Source organism: Colletotrichum karsti (genome assembly GCF_011947395.1).
Source record: "Colletotrichum karsti strain CkLH20 chromosome Unknown Scaffold16, whole genome shotgun sequence".
Taxonomy (NCBI): domain Eukaryota; kingdom Fungi; phylum Ascomycota; class Sordariomycetes; order Glomerellales; family Glomerellaceae; genus Colletotrichum; species Colletotrichum karsti.
In genome coordinates this window covers 55285-74316 of record NW_024065916.1, presented here as the reverse complement: position 1 = coordinate 74316, position 19032 = coordinate 55285, and the positions used below count along the sequence as shown (strand labels likewise).

Genomic DNA, 19032 nt, shown 5'->3' with positions numbered 1-19032 from the left:
GGAGGCTGATTAGTCGACCGGCCAATGAGTAACGGAATTTTGATGATTCAGGGTTCACCAACAATGGAAAGTTGGTTCGTGGGTAAGGTGAAAGCCGGATAGCTGACTCCGAAGATGGAAAGAACGACCAGGGAATGTCACTGCCCGGCCGCGAAGGTTCCTACTCGCAGCTAAGCAGGGCTTAGTCATAAACAACCCCGCCACACCCCGCCTGGAATATTCCCAGCGTCTAATTAGTTGTTCGCCCAACATTGACCGCCAAGCAAACAATTACACCTTATCACCGAAAGTCATCGAGCCTTACGCGTCTTGGTACGTGTCACTGCTTACGATGCGAATGACTCCTTTTCTGTTTGTTTCCATTCACCCTTCTGCTATGCGCTTTTTCCTCTCTCTGATACCCCTGTCGTTGCCTACTTCTTCATCGGGTTTTCTCTTTTTTCTCTCCTGTTCGGCGATACAAGCCGACCGGACGTCATCATTCGCTTCTCCTTGAACCGCAACTGCAGGGGCTGAGCGAAAATGTTGGAACACGATGCCCTCGTCCTTTTGTACTCTCACCTGCCGGACTTCCCGCGCGCCAGCGATGCCCTACAAACGCTCAAGAAGGTGGCGTCGCTGGTGAAGCCCATTATGCGGGCCAGAGGTTGGAAAGTACGAGAGCTAGCAGAGTTCTATCCAGATCAAGCAAATCTCCTTGGTAGGTCATCTCGCTCTACCAGGTTTGGCACTGCGCTGACGCAGATCCAGGCCTGAATGTCAACAGGGGACAGAGAATCCTCATCAGATTACGATACCCCGGCGACCGATCCTTGTTTCTCCCAATTGAGCAAGTCGTCGACACGATGCTACACGAGCTTTCCCATATTGTTTTCGGACCTCATGACGGGAAATTCCATGCTTTGTGGAACCAGCTTCGAGATGAACATGAGGCGCTCATTCGTAAGGGCTACACGGGCGAAGGTTTCCTTTCCGATGGACACCGTCTTGGAGGTGGTCGTCTACCCATGCACGAAGCTCGCAGACTCGCCCGAGTCTCGGCTGAGAAGCGCCGCTCGTTGAATGCTGGCTCCGGTCAGCGTCTTGGTGGTTCAGGGCCTCGACAGGGATCAGATATTCGGCGAACTATTGTTGGTGCAATCGAGCGCCGAAACAATACTCTGCAAGGATGCGGAAATTTGAATCACAATGATCGGGAGATCGAACAAATTTCCGAGACAGCAACAAGAAACGGCTTCCGTACTCAGGCTGAGGAGGATGCTGCAAATGAAGCAGCCATTGCTCAGGCGCTATGGGAGTTGGTTCAGGAGGAGGAAAAGCAGCGGTACGGGAACTACTACGTTCCGCCAAGTGCACAAAACCCGACCGGCAACGGCGGTGGCACGATCATGGAGGAATTTGCACCGAGGAGCAACAGCGTGCCTCCCCCGATCCCGGAACCTTCAAGACCTCCTCCGGTACCGAGGTCCGAAACCCGGCCACCGGTGATTGCGGCACCGACCCCCCAGGCAGAACCGCAACGTGGTTGGACGTGTGTAATATGCACTCTCCACAATCCTGCAAACTTCCTCTGCTGTGAGGCGTGCGGCACCGAAAAGGGCCAGGATCCTCAGCGCCATGTGTGGACTCCCAATGCAGAGAAACGAGAGCGTCAGCAAGCATCGGCATCAGCACCGGTAGCGTCTCGTGCGAGACCGCCGGCAGAGACGATAGACCTGACAGGCAGTCCGCCGAGAGGAAGCAACGGTGGCAGCGCGAGCGTTGCGGCTAACCGTGTATCAGCCCCAGCGAAGCCCTTGACTTGGAAGTGTTCTTTCTGCGGCACCGTCATGGAGAGACAGTGGTGGACGTGTTCGACATGTGGAGTGATGAAGGACAGTTCCGCCTGAAAGAGCGGGGCTATCGGAAGACGAACCATAACGTCCCCAATTTCCAGACAGAAGGGGTCTTCTCATTCTGGATCTTTCAGGGTCCATATGACGACATAATCGATGATACCCTTGTAAGCTGAAGAGACCCGCCAAGCATTGTCGTCTGTTCATTTGAGCGAGAAACAGAAGGCTGCGTCGCAACTCCGGACGCAATGACATAATAGGTGACAAGAGGCTCCCTCAGCATTAGGGCTACAACGGCGAGAGAGCGGAATGAGAGTTCGAGTCATTGTATGGCACGGGTCGCGCGAACCAGGCACATGTCAAACAAAGCTAGCACGGGCAGCGGACGCAGATTTCACGAGGGATTGGCGTATTCTGGACCATTCTGACTGTTCAGTGCGACAAATCACACAGAAACGAAGGTGCTTATGGCATCATGACGTCGCTGTCTGACACGCTTGGGCAGCAAAGCTCTTTCGAACGGAGTGGTGCCCACACTCGATGATTGGTTCGACTGTCAGCTAGGGTCAGATGATCTGCGTTGTTCCGTGGAGCTCGTGTGGCACTGATGGCGCACCGATATGGAGAGAAGCACCAGGGGCCCTGGTCGAGTCTGTGGCCATCCCGGTCTAGGCGTCTTGAGTGCCTTGCAAGCTAGGCCTGTTCTGGTGGCAGATCTTCGATCGATGGAGTGACCGTGAGGTCTAGACGCAGGGCAAATTTGTCACCAAACCACGTCGGTCGAGGATAGTCAGAGCCATTTCTTGCGTTTATCCGAATTCAGTGTAGCAGGCAGGCAATGTCAGGTTTTTGCACTGAGGAGTGCGCGAGTAGTGTGAAGTCTGTGAGTGGGTGCTTGAAGCGGAAAAGGACTTACCGAGAGCTGATCATATTGCAGGTCGTCACCAGTGGTCCTCGAATATGCAATTGGCGAGAATTGATTGCAATGGACACGACAGTATTCTCCGAATGCACGAATGCAGACAACCGCACAAACACAATGCATTGATGCTAGAAGAGCGGCCGCGACGGCGCAGTTGGAACGCCAGACTGGCGGGATCGCCCGCACACGCGACGCCGTGAGTGATGGAAGTCGTTTGCTATGCTGTCTTCATCATTGTGGCCTCATTCCGTCGCGGCAGATGTGAGGGACGACGGAGCTCATCGGAGACGATGGTTGAAATCGGGAATCTTCAACTTTTGGGTGGATGGAATGGGAGCGAGCAGTTCGCGACAAGGGTGGCGGCGGGCTAAGACCAAGCTTGCAGGCTCGCTACCAGGCCCTCTCTGCCCTTCTCACCCAGCCCGGGCCAGACATGGAGATGCCTCAGACACTACACCAGCACACCAGGCGTTTGCCATGGATGGTCGATTCGTGTCTTTCATCCACCGACATGCGGTCTACAGTCTTGGCACCAGAAACCGGCGACGGCGACCACGAAAGACAGAAGCTTAGCTTTGGGTCTCTGACAGAGTTGGCGTACATCCGAGCACGAGTCACAAAGGGCGGTGTTTCGTCGACGACTTGGACATGTCAGTTTGAAAGAGTGCGTCGACTGAATAAACTTCTTGCAACAAAACGCAGACTTTTGAAAGGTTCTGACCGGTTGGGGTTGCCGAATCAAGACAGACACAACGGAGCCGAGCCAGGGACGTCAGGTGAAGACAAAGAAATGATCAGCGAATGTGCCGTCCCTGGGAAGCAAAAAGCCCCGAATGTTGAACAGATCGACCTGTCGTTGGCGGTATTGCTGTCTCGGTTTGGGCTTGGTCGGGGTCCGTTGCTGCAAGGAGCGCCCATCACGGCTGGGGGGGCTGGGAAGTTTTGGCAGGAAGCCCAATTTTTCCCAAGTTGGCTGTCCGGAGAAGCCCCGTTTTCGCAGTTCGCCTCGTCCGCTGGGATGCATCGTCTGGTGCCGTCATCGCTGCGGACTTTTACGGCGTAAGGCTCCCGTACCCGCTCTTCAATACGGGCTCCCCCAAGGAAAGGAATCGTATTGACGAGCGGTGTTGATGGTGAACGAGATGGGTGCTGGGTGAGGATGACACGGCATGATCGGACTGGAGTTGTCAGACGCGTCATCCCAACACCCGGGTTCATTCGGTTTGCGATATCTCATGATTTTCAGGCAGTGGTCGTTTATTTTCTACAGGTGCCGAGTGGAGATTTGTGGGTGTGTGGCAGCAACCATCATGGACTACCGATGGGAGGCGATTCCATGCAGGTAGACGCCGTTGAGAAGGGTCTCGGGAGGCGGTTTAATGCAGGAAGCGAGGTGTACATGAGGTGGGTGACGCAGGATGGCGTGGATGGGCTTCGGAAGTCGACTGATGAGGTGCAGTGCAGCATCGAGCTCATCGGGAGGCGAAGGTGATGGAAGCGGATGTCAGCGAGATTAGGTACATACCTTACAAGCTGAGGTAAGGCACGAGAGCTTGAGCTTGGGGCTGCAGTATTCGTACCGTAGGGTATTGCAGGGCGAAAAGGCGGGACCCCGAACGGATATCGAAACGTGAGTGAAGGGTACGTGGGTGCCTGAGGAAATGGCAGGGAGATGCCTCGCGGGAACGGTGAAGATTTTGGGCTCCTGGGACGGTCGAGCTGGATCGAGGGCTTTGGTCCTGGACGAAGGCGGAGGAGAAAGGCGTTGATTCCATGACACGGGGTTTCCGGTGGACACGACGACGCCGCCCGACATTTCCAGCGGACAGGCACCGCTAATGACCCCACTGGACCGCAGCGGGCAGGGCGTAATGGTGGACATGCGACAGCCCAGGACAGTCGGCAGTGGCAGTGGACACGCAGGGCTCAACAGGAACACGGCTCAATGAATGGGGCGTTCACGCACGCGGTAGACACGTATTGGCACCCGGTTCCTCTTTGTTTGCTACAGTCTGTATCCGTAGTTGTGGTGGTTGTGATGTCGACAGGAGGGGTTCTGCGGGAGGGATACTCAGTTTGGTGAAGATGGTGAGGTGCCCTGGTGATAAGTGTACGTACCTACCCATGTACCAAAGTCCGGGGAGGCATTTTGTGGCCAGTCGAGTCGTTGACAGTTCGAATCCGCCATTTCGCCGCACTCGAGTTTGTGCACCGACTCCAACTTTCCCATCCTCTGGTGACCCGGATTCTTGTAGCTGACTGCAAGTACTCGGTACGTAGCGGCACTTCGGATACAAGGATACCTTATGTAAGATGACCTGGTCCATGCAGGGTACACGCACAGAAACCAGGCACGAGTACCACCTTCCGCAAACCAGCAGGGCGGAGTACTTTTGATTCATGTTCCCTTCGATGGACCGCCACCAACACTTGTATTCAATCATCGCAGATGCCTTTTTGTTTCGCAGGTGGATTTTCGAGGGCGGAGGTACGAATACCTACCTTACATAGTACAACACACAGAAGGTTAGGTTTGCGTGCGGCGGACTCGCTTCCGGGTTGCTTTACCTTTCCCTTCCCTTGCCTTCCCTCCCTCTGGTCTGTCTCTCTCCACACAAACATCGTCATCCTTGGGCCACGAGCGTGGAGCGGTGCGCTGTGCAAACTGTTCTCGAGTTCCAGTCCAGTCCACGTCCCACACACACACACATCTTCTTTGAAGTCCCTGGTCCACAGTCCCCTGCCCAGCGGCAAGGACCCCCAAGCTGATGTTGCAAGCCCGCCCCGGACGTGCATGGGTTCCGACCAATTCTCCTGCATCCTGACGCTTCACCACTCACCAAAGTACGGATACTTTGCTAGGAACCTAGCTCTCTCACTCAAACAAAGTTTGGACTATGACGGCCCCATGCCCTCTCCTCGTCCATTGACATCCAACTTGTCAACCAAGAGCTCCTGCTGCCACTTCCACTGTCGATGTCGATGCCGTTGCCTTCCAGTGTGTGTGCGCCTGTGTATCCATCCATCCGTACCGCCCGTCAGTGACACCAAGAGAGGAACCAAAGTAGTAGACCAGAAACGACCACCGTCAAACTGGATCCTCATCTTCCATCTTCTTCCTACCTACCTAACCACGCTTTGCTTCGTCTTAGCCCCAGCCTTGATTTCATTCCATCTCCCAATTGAGCTTGATCTTCTATTCGTTTCATTTCCCCTCTCTGCACCCGATCTTACTCCTCACCACCTGTTTCTGTCTTTTACTGGTTCTCCTTCTCTTTTTAGACCAAGATCCAAAAGTTTTGCACGGCTCACTTACGAACTACTGTGCCTGGAGCTGGACTAGGAACTGATGAACGGCGACTTTTCCACCTAGCTTGCCATTGCATCTGCAACTGCACCCTGCATCCGCCTCTTTCAATCCTACCAACACTCATCTTCTCCGACTGGACTTCTCTGCTCTTCCACAACGTCAACCTCAACACACCTACCATACCACACCACTTCCGGATTCCAGGCCGCTATCCGCTGATTTCAGATTTCCCATCCGCCGCGAGACACCCATCCTTACTAAGCCTCCTCCGCCGCCGCCGCTACTGCTGCTGCTGTCGTCACACAACCACATCCTTCCCCCCGTCTTTCATCTCTTCCGCCTCCTTCCCTTCGACGCCGCCGTTTGCAGTCGACCTGGAGCTGTTCGAGAATTCATCTCAAACAACCCACCAGCTTCCTTCCGCCTCGTCTCGCCCCTGCCGAACAGTGTCGGAAGCTGCTTGCGCTTTCAACCAGCCCCCCGACAGCCTCAGCCGCTGAGACTGCTCTGCTAAGCCTGCACCGCACCGGGAGGCTTTTCGACTAACAGATTGGAATCACGGCGCTCGCACACCATCGTCGCTCAGAGCCGAACTACGCCTAGACCGCACTCAATTAGAGCGCATTCCCTTCCACAGGCCCTTCTCCGGAGACCGGTCTAGATTCCGGCAGTCCAAAACGCACGCCCTCAGACGCACAACACAGGCGCCGTGCCGCGCCATGCTCTGCTTCGCCTTCGCCTTCCCCACGATACTCTAGCAACAGCAACCGACCTGCTGATTCTCCGTTACCCGCCGCTCTTCCGTGTATTCTCTCGGCCGTGGAGTTTTTGCCTGCGACTTTTCCGTCCGCTGCATCGAAATCTTCTGTTTCGTCCACCTACCGCTCTTCACCCAACTCGGAGGTTCGTCTGCGACCCGCAACTTCCCATGCGCGAGCGAACATCGAAATGCCACCCCCCGAACCTTTACTCGCCAGCGGCCATGCTCGAGGCAACGGCCCCGTGATCATACCTCCCAAGGCGTCGACGGCACCCGAAGAGCCTCCCAAACGAGATTCACGCCATTCTTCTGGAGACAGCGGTTTCAACTTCGACATGAAATCACAGCCCGAAGCGGTCTCTTTCCGCAGCGATGGCGCTCCGAGCTCTGTCAGCAGCAGCGGAGGCCGCTTCTTTCGCGAGAACCTCAACCTTGCGGCCGGCACCAAACGATCCAACTCGACGAGCCCGTTCCGCATATCGATGCCGTACATCACCCCGGGACAGCTCGCCTTTTCCGCCATGCAGTATCTGCCCGTACCGCTACTGGTTTTGACCAACTTGAAGACGGTGGTGTTGGCGAACGAGGCGATGGGCAGGATGCTGGGCATGGCGGATACGTCCGACGACACCAACTCTTACATCGCCGAGAGGTTGAGAGGGCAGTCCCTCTCGCAGGTGGGGATCGACATGATTCAAGAAGGTCGCCCGGTCTGGGTTGGCTGGGAAGCTTTTCTAGACTCCCTCGTGCTTGAGATGGGCGCGAGGCAAACGTCCAAGGATGCTGCCGACATGTTCGGCCAGGGTGGGGAAGCCACTCCGACTGCCGGTTCCCTGGCCCCGCCTCCCCCGGACCACCCGCCGAGTACACCGACTGTCAAGGACGCTGTGGTGGATGTCATCATCACCAGGAAAGAATTGGGAAAGCCAGGATTCGATCCCAGAAGCAAATCCGGCGCATCTGAACATCAGGTTTACGCCAAAATGATTGTAACAATATGGGAGATTGAAGATCACCAGGTCTACTTCACACTCACCTTTACCAGCTCTCAGTCACCCCCGTCAAGTCTAATTCAGAGTCGCAAGTCCACGGCGAAACCGAACATGCTAGAACAAGCGGATCGAAAAACCATATCAAACTCTAACCCACCGTCAGTCAGTTCCAGCCACGACTCGAGCTCGCCGTCATTTCGTGTCAGCCCTAGTGCGGTGTCACTATCGTCGAGCCCGTTCCCGCCCATGGGTCCGCCATCCACGGCGGCCCACGCCAGCGCACCCTCGATTCTGCAGAAGATGATCTTGATGAAGGACGCACTTCTCGACAATACGACTATGCCAATCCTGGCAATGTGGAAGGACGGAAGTGTGACATTCCCAAATAAGGCCGCTCGCAATCTTTTACGCCAAGAAAGCGATCTGGAGAGGTCTGCTGATGGGTTCGACCTATTGCCAGGCTGGACTCTGTGGGACGCGGAATTCACAAGACAGTTAGACGTTAGCGAATTTCCCATTTCGGTTCTCCTCCGGACGGAACAGCCTTTTAGCAACATGCGCGTCGGAGCTCTGGACCACGACGGTAAACGGCACGTGTACGATGCGCTCGGTGAAGCGATCAGAGATGACGCTACTGGCGAATTCCTGGCTGGCGTTGTCACGTTCCGAGACGTCACGAAGATGACGGAAGAGATCACAGAGATTAAAGAGCGGGACGAGGAGCGATTCAAGCTAATCTGCGATACGATGCCTCAACTAGTATGGACTACGAGACCGGATGGTTACCATGACTTCTTCAATACCCGGTGGTACACCTACACAGGTCTCACGCCCGAGGACTCGTTAGGCCTCGGATGGAAGCATCCGTTCCACCCAGACGATATGCCGGAAACCGTAAAGCGATGGAAGCATTCCTTGGCGACGGGAGATCCATACGTTACCGAGTACCGGTGTCGTAGCAAGACTGGTGAATGGAGGTGGATGTTGGGACGTGCTCTTCCGCTAAGGAACAAGGAGACCGGCGAGATTGAGAAGTGGTTCGGAACGTGTACGGACGTCAACGAGGGAATCGAGGCTAAGCTCACAGCAAGGAGAACGCGGCAGCAGCTTCTGAGCGTGCTTGCCCATTCACAGGTCACGATTTTCACCGTCGATACGAGCCGCAAGATGACTATGCTGGAGGGAGCCTTGATTTGGGATAACGGAGAAGACACTTCGCAAAGCAACTCCAACTGGTTCATCGGTCAAGACATGTACGAGGTTTTCAACCGCCTCAACCCGCAGCTGAAGGATGGCGAGCGCCCGAAATTCCTCCGACCTATCGAAGACATGCTCGCAGGCGCAAAGGCGGAAGAAGTCGCAGAACACGGTATGGATGGCAGATGGTACCGCACGAGATTCCTACCGATCCTTGGCAAGAAGTCGGAGGAGGGTCTCGTGACAAACGAAACCTGCATCGAAGGCGTCATCGGTGTCATCATGGATGTGACCGAGTTGAAGGAGAAGGCCGAGGATCTGGAAGAGGAAGCCCGGGAGAAGAAGCAAGCCATGGCGAACGAGGCCGCTGCGAAGGAAGCCAACAGACTCAAGAGTCAATTCCTCGCCAACGTGAGTGCGACGACACAAAGGAGCGTTCCATCAGCTGACCAGTTTTGCAGATGTCTCACGAAATTCGTACGCCCATCACCGGTGTCATTGGAATGGCCGAATTGCTGCGAGATATGGAGCTCGATGCCGAACAGATGGAATACGTCGAAAACATCCAACGATCCGCCAACGCCCTCCTCACTGTCATCAACGATATTCTCGACTTTTCCAAGGTTGAGTCCGGTCGGCTGGATATCGAAGAGGTTCAATTCTCGCTGTCTGTCATCGTCACGGACGTCAGAAAGATGCTTAGCTTTGCAGCCGAGCGCAAGAATCTTGACTTCAGGTCGGATATCTCCAAGGATATCGAGAACGATCTGGTAGTCATTGGTGACCCAGGGCGTGTGCGTCAGATCATCACGAATCTTCTGACGAATAGTATCAAGTTTACGAATCAAGGCTACGTCAAGTTTTCCGTTCAAAAAGAGAAGGAGACTGCCGATAGCATTGTCGTCAAATTCGTCGTGGAGGACAGCGGAATCGGTATCGAAGAGGAGGTGCGGAAAAAGCTGTTCCAGCCCTTCAGCCAAGGAGACGCATCCACAGCCAGGAAGTTCGGCGGAACAGGTCTTGGCCTGACCATTTGCAAGAACCTCCTCGACCTGATGCACGGAGACGTGACCCTGGAATCGTCGATCGGCAACGGGACTGTTGCCACATTCTGGGTTCCATTCAGCAAGCCTCAAGGCCGTCAACGCAATCCCATTGTTGAGATTGACTCCCTCCCCGATCGCTTACAGTCTGAAATGAGCGTCTCCTGCAATAGTTCAGAGTTTGAACAGTTGATCAACACGCCACCTGCCTCCGGCGACTCTTCTCAGTTCCTCAACGACAAGCACAAGTCCCCATCTCGACGACTTTCTGTCCGAACACCCCCGGCTTCAGAGGAGGAACTACTGCCACATTCGGAACGCTCCAAGATTCGCGTTTTGGTTGTCGAAGACAAGTAAGTCGTATAGCGATCGACCTTTCGAGCTCGTGCTAACAGTTCCCAGTGCCATCAACCAGCAAATCGCGACCAAGACGATCATGAAGCTTGGATTCACCGTGACTGCAGCATGGAATGGGAAAGACGCCCTCGAATACATGGCAGCTGCTCAGAAGGGCAAACACGCCAAGCCGGACATCATCCTCATGGACGTACAGATGCCAGTCATCGACGGTTACAAGTGCACACACTTGTTGCGTCATCACGTGCCTTACAAGGCATACGTACGGGACATTCCCATTGTGGCAATGACGGCGTCCGCTATTCAAGGTGACAAGGAGAAGTGCACCAAGGCGGGCATGGATGACTACCTGGCGAAACCGGTCAAGAGCAAGACATTGGAGAGGATGTTGGTGAGATGGAGTTTGGTCAAGCGACGACATGGGCCAGCGGACGCACAGAAGGGTTCGGACGGCTCACTTTCCGACTGCTCGGACACAGCTGAATACTGCAGCAACGCAGACATCCCAGGCGTCGAGCATGATCACGGGTCTAGAGATACCCTAGGTGTCCTCAAGCAAGACGTGCAGAAAAGTCAGGAGAAGCAGGAGAAGCAGGAAATCGACAGGGAAGAAAAGGGGGATGTGGTGACCCCAAGGCCCTTGACCAGGAACAACTCATACGAGCCATCGCCGTTCGACTCGCCGGACTTGGTCGAGTCTACCAAGCCCATCCGCCGCAACGAAACCGACGAGCTCGCGATGCAGGCACAGGCCGGGAAGCTGATGGACGCGGCAGGCGGCAAGAAGCTCGACCGGCGCGGGGCATCGTTCCAGACGGTCATCCAGGGTGACTCTCTTACCGAAGAAAATGTCGAAAAATTAGGAAAGGAGGAGCAGAATCGAAGATCATAGGTGTTTCCTCGGCATCCCTTTTCTTTCAGCGCCTACCACAGGCATTAAGTACAGCGAGGCGCAAAGGTGCTCGGCCTCTTGTTTTTTTATCATTTACTCGACGACGGATGTGTACATACGAACACGACAAAACAACACAACGACAGGAACCGGGAGCGCGGCAGGTCATGTTGCATCTTGGCATTTCGATCGGCGTCTGGTGATGGAAAATTTTCTCTCTCTCTCTCAGAAAGGGGTTTTCGGTGTCCAAAAAAAAGGAACACCAAGGGGTGAGGGAAGTAGGGAGGAGGTTGTATACATATTCTTTTTTCTTTCGGAGACCGGCATAGACGGCGGGCAGGACAGGGCGGGGGGTTCACACAAGACATTTTGCTAGGCGTTGATTTCAGGAAGGGAGGGGAAACCACACCTTGCACTCCCCCATTTAAAGCAGTGATGAATATTCTGCCGGCTTCCAGGCTTACGAGCTGTGGGCCTCTACACAATTGATGATGGTAATATGTTCAATACCTCTTTGGGCTTTTTTGTGATTGGATCGTGTCACGAGTCGAGATGGTGTAGGCTTCTGTGTAAGTCGCCTCGGGGCCGAAGGCCATGTTCGTTGTCCAGACTGAGGGATACTGAATCGCGCTTCGAGTCAGATGTCGTTCTACCTGCGATCTAGATCTAAGAGAAGAGTCGTGCAGCGTCGTATAGTGTGTAAGGTTAAACTGACGCTTATCCATGGTAGAGTTTGTGATTACTCGCGGGGTGGACGCATGGCGAGGAGCGGTGAGGGAAGGTTAAGAACGACGGGAGGGAGGACATCGGATTACGTGCATAGAGTTTTGGGCAGGAGAGGGAGGGGGGGGGATGCTTGGTTGGGGGATGTGGTTATATATAGATAAGCTCGCTGACCGGGACCGGGGACCGGGGTTGATGTCGGAGGTATCGGGATCGGGCCGGTGTGGGGCCGTGGTCAGGGGATGGGCGGGGATGGGTTATGCTTCTGCGGGGGGAAGGCGGCTGTGGTGCGAGTTACTTAAGAGAGATAACTTGGTTTCTTATAAAGAGTACACACAACACGTTGAAAGATGCGATGGGTTCGGCTGCAATCGTAGCTTGTCTAGATTCTCCTCATCCCCCTTCGAGATCGTGCAGTGGGTGGGGGATTCCGGTTTAACATCGTTCTACCAATTTTCCAAGCCTCGGATGGATGCGGAAAAGCCGTTTTGTTTCCTGGTTTATTGGAGGTGTTTACTTCAGGGAAGATAGAGCCGAGGGATGGGGAGACGGTGATGTGGTGTCGAATAGGGAAGTCGGTTGATTCTTACGGTGTATGTGTTGAACGAGGGGTTTGATGTGTGCTTTATTTGCTCCATTAAAGTTCGATCGAACAGAGAAACCACATCGATTCTGCGTGGGGTTGGCTACAAGTGCGTCGAATGGCTTGTTATATAAAAGATACCCCGTTGAGTACTGCATTTGAAAGGGATCGATACCTCGTGGTCTTCTCATCCGGTGGCAGTTGAAGCCACCCTCTCACCTTCCTCTAACTTTCGTAACCTTCATGATGGAGTGCTCCTGAGGGTTCTGCAGACACACGAAGATCAGGATCCATGGGCGGTTAACAGAGATGGTCAACTTTTGCTTCCTGTATTCCGGTCGTTCTCGCCGGCTTTATAAAGGGCGCCGCCCGGTACGCGAATGATGAACCTCGACGCAGAGAATAGGCTTGAATGGACCTTTGCCATTAATGATGTGTGCAAGGTATCGTATTTGTAAACAAGGAGAGGCGATGTCAGGAACACGGCGATACTCGAGCTGCTCTTAAAGTAGCAGCTTCGCTTATTCTTTGCGGCTTTAGTGAGTATACGTGGGAATATACTGATGACGACGGAAGACGGCGATGGTGGGAGGAAGGTTGTGTCGTAAGAAGGACAAGGTGGTGGATCATATTTTCATGGTACCTGAACCGCGTGTCATGCTCGCCGGGATCTTGTGATGAGGCCTTTTCCAGCCAGTATTATGAGAAAGAAATCCGACAACTTGCCAATGGCTTCCCAGGTCTCTTCGATGAGTTTTTGCATGGAAGATATACTAGTTTCGGGGGGTGGGCGTGGTGGCTGGGTGGCTGGGTGGGTTAGTGGACGAGGTATACAAAATCATCTTGATTTTCGGTGTTGACGTATTCGAGTTGGTTTTCAGTTGAATGGGAAACAGGATGTCGAGTCGGCAAGGTGTGTATTTAAAGACTTGCAAGGTCACAGAATAAAGACTCTGACAACGGGCAATCTTCAATGAATAGTTTGAGGAACAGTTGGTACAGGTGTCGGTGGAAAGAATCTGCCACAGCGCGGCGTGAACTTCTGCCCGGGATGTTCGGCAATTAAAGAGTATGATATGACAGGTGATGAATCTTTTCGATATTAGGTTATTCTAGACGTATAGACCGACGATATAGGACACCGGAGAAAGTTGATTTCTGCATGGAGAGGTATGATGACTGTTGATTTATGAGGACGATTCTAGGAGCCTGGAACAAGCCTGTGTCTGCGCCAATAGCGATTGCGACCCACCACCGCTCTAATCGTGTTCTTACTGAGTCTTTTGGAACTAGAACATATGTTTCACACTTTAATATGGACTAAATGAGCTGATTCAAGAGACTTGATAGTAGATTCAAAATAAGGAACGTGGTTGCTACCATCTTGAATTGATGTTATCGACTTCATAATAGATGCGTGTTGACACTGAATGTGAACTCAACCGCAGCTAAGCTAACTTCATCGGAAAGAGATACCTACATGAAGTTGTAAGAAGTATGATTCTTGTGCTCTACGTGGTGATGTGTAGTTTGGTAAAGAATATCTCGCTTCTGGATGACTTTATTGAGGATACGTGCATGCCAACCTCAACCAAAAGTTTGTCTCCAGATATGAAAACTTCAGATACAACACTGAAGGTGGACGATAACAATGGCGGTGGGCAGGTACTATGATCATATCCTTCCCGCTCCAACCCCAGACAAGACTGCGACGATGACTCAGTCATGTCGCTGTCATGCCACAGCAAAATATGCTCCCATGCTGAGACATCCCTTGTTACTCCTTATTGGTGCTGATTGTCCTGGTTCTCCTGGTTGTCTTCAATAGCAGGCTTGTCGTCGAGCTTGACAAGGATGACGACGATGACTTTCCTGGCTTTAATGGAGGTGGTGTTACTGGTTTTGACGATGACTTCCAATCTGTGTCGCTCGATATCTGGACCTTCATCTTGGATAAGCCTGCGTTTGGCGGCGCAGAAGACGATACGTATTGAGCGTTGAACTCCCTTCTGAGTTGATGACTCAGTAAGTCGATGGCCCGCTTGAGTAAGCACACCAATGGGCTAAATCGGATTGACCACTGTCCCATATTCTTCCCCTCTCCAACCTGGTGATTATAATCAGCATCACTTGCCAGTCGTTATTCTTGCTTGCAACCCTGCTGCATTTTCCGTATCACCCATCCTTTCCGAGCCCCAACACCATCACATCAAACGACGTTTTTGCTGCAGCGTCTCTCACAGCGACATGTATGGTGGCCAAGAAGAACTCGATAACCTTGTCTGGGACAAGAATGAGGAGGCCTCTGAAGAGGCACAAAACGAAATGCGACTCAAAAGCACCTGTCGCAAAGTGGAAAAGCTCGCCGAAGAGAAGTTCGGGAAGGCAGCAACCTTGATATCACCCTTGATCCTCGGCGGTTTCAACATCCTCTACAGAATACGCCTCGAAGGAACGTCTCCAGATGTTATCGTGCGACTGCCTTGTCCAAGCCTTGTTCAGTTTCCACGTGAGAAAACCGTTCACGAAGCAGCCACGGCAGCCTTCATTTCGAAGCAGACGCGGCTTCCTATTCCCCGACAACTCTTTTATGGCCAGGATTCAACGGTTGGCCCCTTCGTCATCATGGAGCATGTCCAGAATTGCGGTAGCGTGTCAGCCCGACTGACTAGACGCAACAAAGACCCTTCAGAGCCTCATGCTCTGGATCCTAACATTCCCGAGGCTACGCTGGAGCTCATCTGGGGCAAGATAGCACACTGCCTGTTGCAACTTTCTCGAGTAACCTTCCCACGGATTGGGTCTTTGGTCGAGGCCGATGACGGCTCTTACGAGGTGGCCGGCAGGCCGATAACTCACAATATGACCGATATGGTTCGACTTGCGAACATTCCTCGTGCCGTCCTTCCTCCAGAGGGTACAACTTATGAGACTGCAGACGAATGGTATGCTGCGTTAGCGGACATGCACATTGCACAGCTCGTTTTTCAACGCAACGATTCTGTTACTTCCGAGGATGACTGCCGAAACAAGTACGTGGCACGCCAAATTTTCCGCAAATTGGCCAAACAAGGCCGGCTCTCTACTTTCGGCTTCGCCAAGGACAACTGGTCTGCCCAGTCATCCAAGATTCCAGCTTCCACACTTTCTCCAGCCCCTTCCGGCTGCGACTCTTTTCGGCTCTGGGGCGACGATTTTCGAGCAGGAAACATACTTCTCACCGAGTCGGATGATATCGCTGCCCTCATCGACTGGGAATATACCTATGTTGGACCTACGCAGTTTATCCTCGACCCACCTTGGTGGCTCCTCATTGATACGGCTGAGATGTGGTCACCCAGCATCGACGATTGGAGCGAGACATATGAGATGCGCTTGAAGACTTGGCTCTCTGCTGTAAGAAACGCAGAGGCAGACTTGCCAGGGTCTAATCCTCTCCCGGCACCGTTGTCCACATACATGCGGGAAAGCTGGGAAACAGGACGGTTCTTTCTCAGTTATGGCGCCAGGAAGAGTTGGGCGTTTGACACGATGTACTGGAAATATCTGGATGAGAGATTCTTTGGTAATCGAGAACCCGGTGTTCTCATGAATGATTTATGGAAGGCGAGAGTACATTTACTAAGTGAGGAAGAGAGAACAGCCATGGAGCCCTTTGTAAAGAGGAAGATGGCCGAGTCAAAGGAAAGGTGCATTGTCGACTGGGACCCGACAGAAGCTAGAGAGCGATTTTCCGAACTATTGTTTGATTGAACTAGATTTAGGGTAGAGAGCAGATGCTACCCAAGAAATTCAACTACTGCCCTGCTATGCTTCGAAACTGTCCGAGAACTTCTTATAATTTTAGACTATCCACCAGAGGCCGGGCAATAAACTAAGAAGAGACCATGTGAATATGTTCTTGGATCTTGTGTTTGGAGTGTCGCGCTTCATGAGCACTTGGCTGATCGATTCTGCTTCATTCATCATGAGTTAGTCTAATGGGTGGTCGCAATGGAGCTGAGAGCCAACCTCACGGGCTTGCAGAACTCCAGTCGTATCATGACCGTTGATACCTGTGTCAGTCAAGTACCATCAGTTCAGATAACGTTAATGGTAGTAGTTCAATATGCGAGGCCATTGAAGCCGGGCCAGTTTGCTATGATTGGAGAGGCAACCCCCACGAGACGATTGGCTTAAATAACACCATATGAGTCGGAATGAAGTCGTGACTAGAATGGTGTCCACGATGTCTAAAACAGCCCCAATCATGTTCTGAATCTATCCTAGTTCTGTTAACGCAACATCGCCGCCCCTTGCGTTCAAGTTAGACGCCTTGAAAGCTCATCACTCGTAATTCTCGCATCTAAATCCCACTCTAGCATCTGTACAAGTAAAGGATTCGGATCTTCGAACTCTAGTGATCTCCTCCGGAATTCGAACTTCGTCAACCGACTCATCATCAACTCCTCCCTAACGCCATTCTCAAAGACATGCGGAATCATCCAAGCCCCATCAGGCAAGGAGATATGCCCAAAAGCGAACAACATAGTCCCACCTAGTGCGAAAACATCTGCAGCTTTGTTCTTCACTTTCCCCATAAATATCGGTTGTGCATGGGGGAGAGTTCCAGAGGGGGTCCAGCCACGGTACGGGAGGGTACTGGGGTTAGGGTCAACGAGGGCAGCGCCGAAGTCCATCAGTACAGCGCGTTTGCTGTGCTCGTCCCAGATGATGTTATCCGGCTTGACATCGTTATGAATTATCGATCGAGAGTGGACATAAGCTAATGCGCTGGACATTTGTTTCCAGAGTTCGTGGGCCGCTTCAGGTGAGAGCGTGCATTTTTGGGAGGCGAGGTCGACGTGCAAGTCTAAGCTGCGGCCAGGCTCGTGGCGCAAAGTAATTGTAAGGGCAACGGGGTCCAATTCAAACAGCTTTGTGATATTGTCCTGTGAGACCTCGTCAGCGGTGCCCCAAACCCATGAGACTCAATATCGAAGACGTACATGAGCGCCGACTAGCTTCAAAGCCTCTGCTTCTCGGTGCCAGCGTTGAAAGCTTCGAGGGTCTTCTCGACATCGAAATCTCTTTAAGACTGCCTTTGAGTGCTGGTACTGACAGCTTTCAATGACTGAATGATCTGTCGATGCGACTGGGGTGGATGACATCGCCATATGGTTTGCTGCAAAGAGTATCTCGGGAAATTTTCACCACAGAGTTTTAGCCCATTTCATACACAATACAGATGTCTCAAGCTGTTGATGAGATCGTGCTGAGTGAAAGAACTAAAGTAGGAGTAAGCTCATTCCTACATTACGTACCAATTGGAAACTGACTGCTGCCTATCCGATCAAGCAATCAGATCATCCAGCGGGAACTCCGCAGTGCATGGGTATGGGTGCTCGGATGATTTACGCCGGAGTTAGCATCCGTACCCGGGCCGAAGTGGAGCTGTGAATTGGCCGGAGATCCATAACAAGACGGAGCAATCCGCATCTGAAGAGAAACCACTGATTATCATTAAGTCAACATTGATATCACTTCTCAAACAAGGTATTAATACATTGAGTCTCAGTCCTTGTCTCGTCGACGCGAAATCCCGAACAGCCAGAACCCAGTAATAACAGCCACAGTCTCCCACCTCGCTCCCAGGGCCCCGTCCAACCCCGTCCCCAAAAACGAAAACTGCAAATCATTCGCGATCCCCAAGTTCGTCCTCGGCGCCATGACGGCTACGACCTCCAATCCGTCGCTCGCGAAGCCGGGGGCACGCGACCTCCTGCTGCCACCGGCCCCGATCCTCGGCCCGGTCACCCTCACCAGCTTCAACCCGATCGAGTGCCGCGCAATCTCCTTGACTTCATTCCCCGACGATCTCCGCCACTGAAACTCCTCTTCCAGGTTCTTTGGGCCGACTCTCATCCGGAAGCGGAGCACGTTCGCCCTCGAGCCTTCCGGCCTGTCGAACGAGATGTCTTCGCCGGCGGCTAGGGGGTTCGCCAGGTCGTGAAGGGTGACAATCGCTGCGAAATCGTTGGATCGCACGTTCTTCTGCGTCACCCTGGCTATGATCGGATCTCTCTCCGTCGGGCCGTTGTGGAGGTGGAGGGGTTGCATGCTGGCGTACATCTTGGCGCTGGCGGAGAAGGCGAAGTATCTTTCTTCCCTGGACACCGGTCCGAGGTAATAGAATTCTTCCTCCCTCGAATAGTGACATTTGAATAAGGGCGGAAACTTGGCTGTCATGCCCAGCGTCTTGGCATCGATTGTGAGGGGAGTGCTCGACGCTTGGTATCGCGGAACGTCATTGTTGCTCTGAGAATACGGAGGAGGGGCGCTGGTCGCCACGGCCTTCCCTTTGGAACCATCCATTTTGACCAGCTATTGTTTCGTTCCACAATCAAGTGATGAGGAAGTCGATGAAGTTGTTCGGTGT

General features: G+C 53.1%; 4 protein-coding genes across 4 annotated transcripts; 3 read left to right on the top strand and 1 right to left on the bottom strand.

Annotated features, from left to right (window-relative positions):
* Window positions 1-522: 522 nt before the first annotated feature.
* Window positions 523-1889, top strand: CkaCkLH20_05553 (WLM domain-containing protein; the record flags this gene model as incomplete). The annotated part of the gene is made up of 2 exons (XM_038888271.1): window positions 523-700; window positions 751-1889. 2 exons carry the CDS (start codon window positions 523-525, stop codon window positions 1887-1889), a joined length of 1317 nt encoding a protein of 438 aa, XP_038746168.1.
* A 5126-nt stretch (window positions 1890-7015) lies between these two features.
* On the top strand, window positions 7016-11308 carry CkaCkLH20_05552 (histidine kinase hhk6p; the record flags this gene model as incomplete). Its single annotated transcript, XM_038888270.1, has 3 exons — window positions 7016-9427; window positions 9478-10412; window positions 10462-11308. 3 exons carry the CDS (start codon window positions 7016-7018, stop codon window positions 11306-11308), a joined length of 4194 nt encoding a protein of 1397 aa, XP_038746167.1.
* Window positions 11309-14861: 3553 nt separating this feature from the next.
* CkaCkLH20_05551 (phosphotransferase) lies at window positions 14862-16367 on the top strand (the record flags this gene model as incomplete). The annotated part of the gene is made up of 1 exon (XM_038888269.1): window positions 14862-16367. The coding sequence occupies one exon, from the start codon at window positions 14862-14864 to the stop codon at window positions 16365-16367; it is 1506 nt and encodes a 501-aa protein (XP_038746166.1).
* A 1800-nt stretch (window positions 16368-18167) lies between these two features.
* On the bottom strand, window positions 18168-18968 carry CkaCkLH20_05550 (uncharacterized protein; the record flags this gene model as incomplete). The annotated part of the gene is made up of 1 exon (XM_038888268.1): window positions 18168-18968. The coding sequence occupies one exon, from the start codon at window positions 18966-18968 to the stop codon at window positions 18168-18170; it is 801 nt and encodes a 266-aa protein (XP_038746165.1).
* Between the last annotated feature and the right edge of the window lie 64 nt (window positions 18969-19032).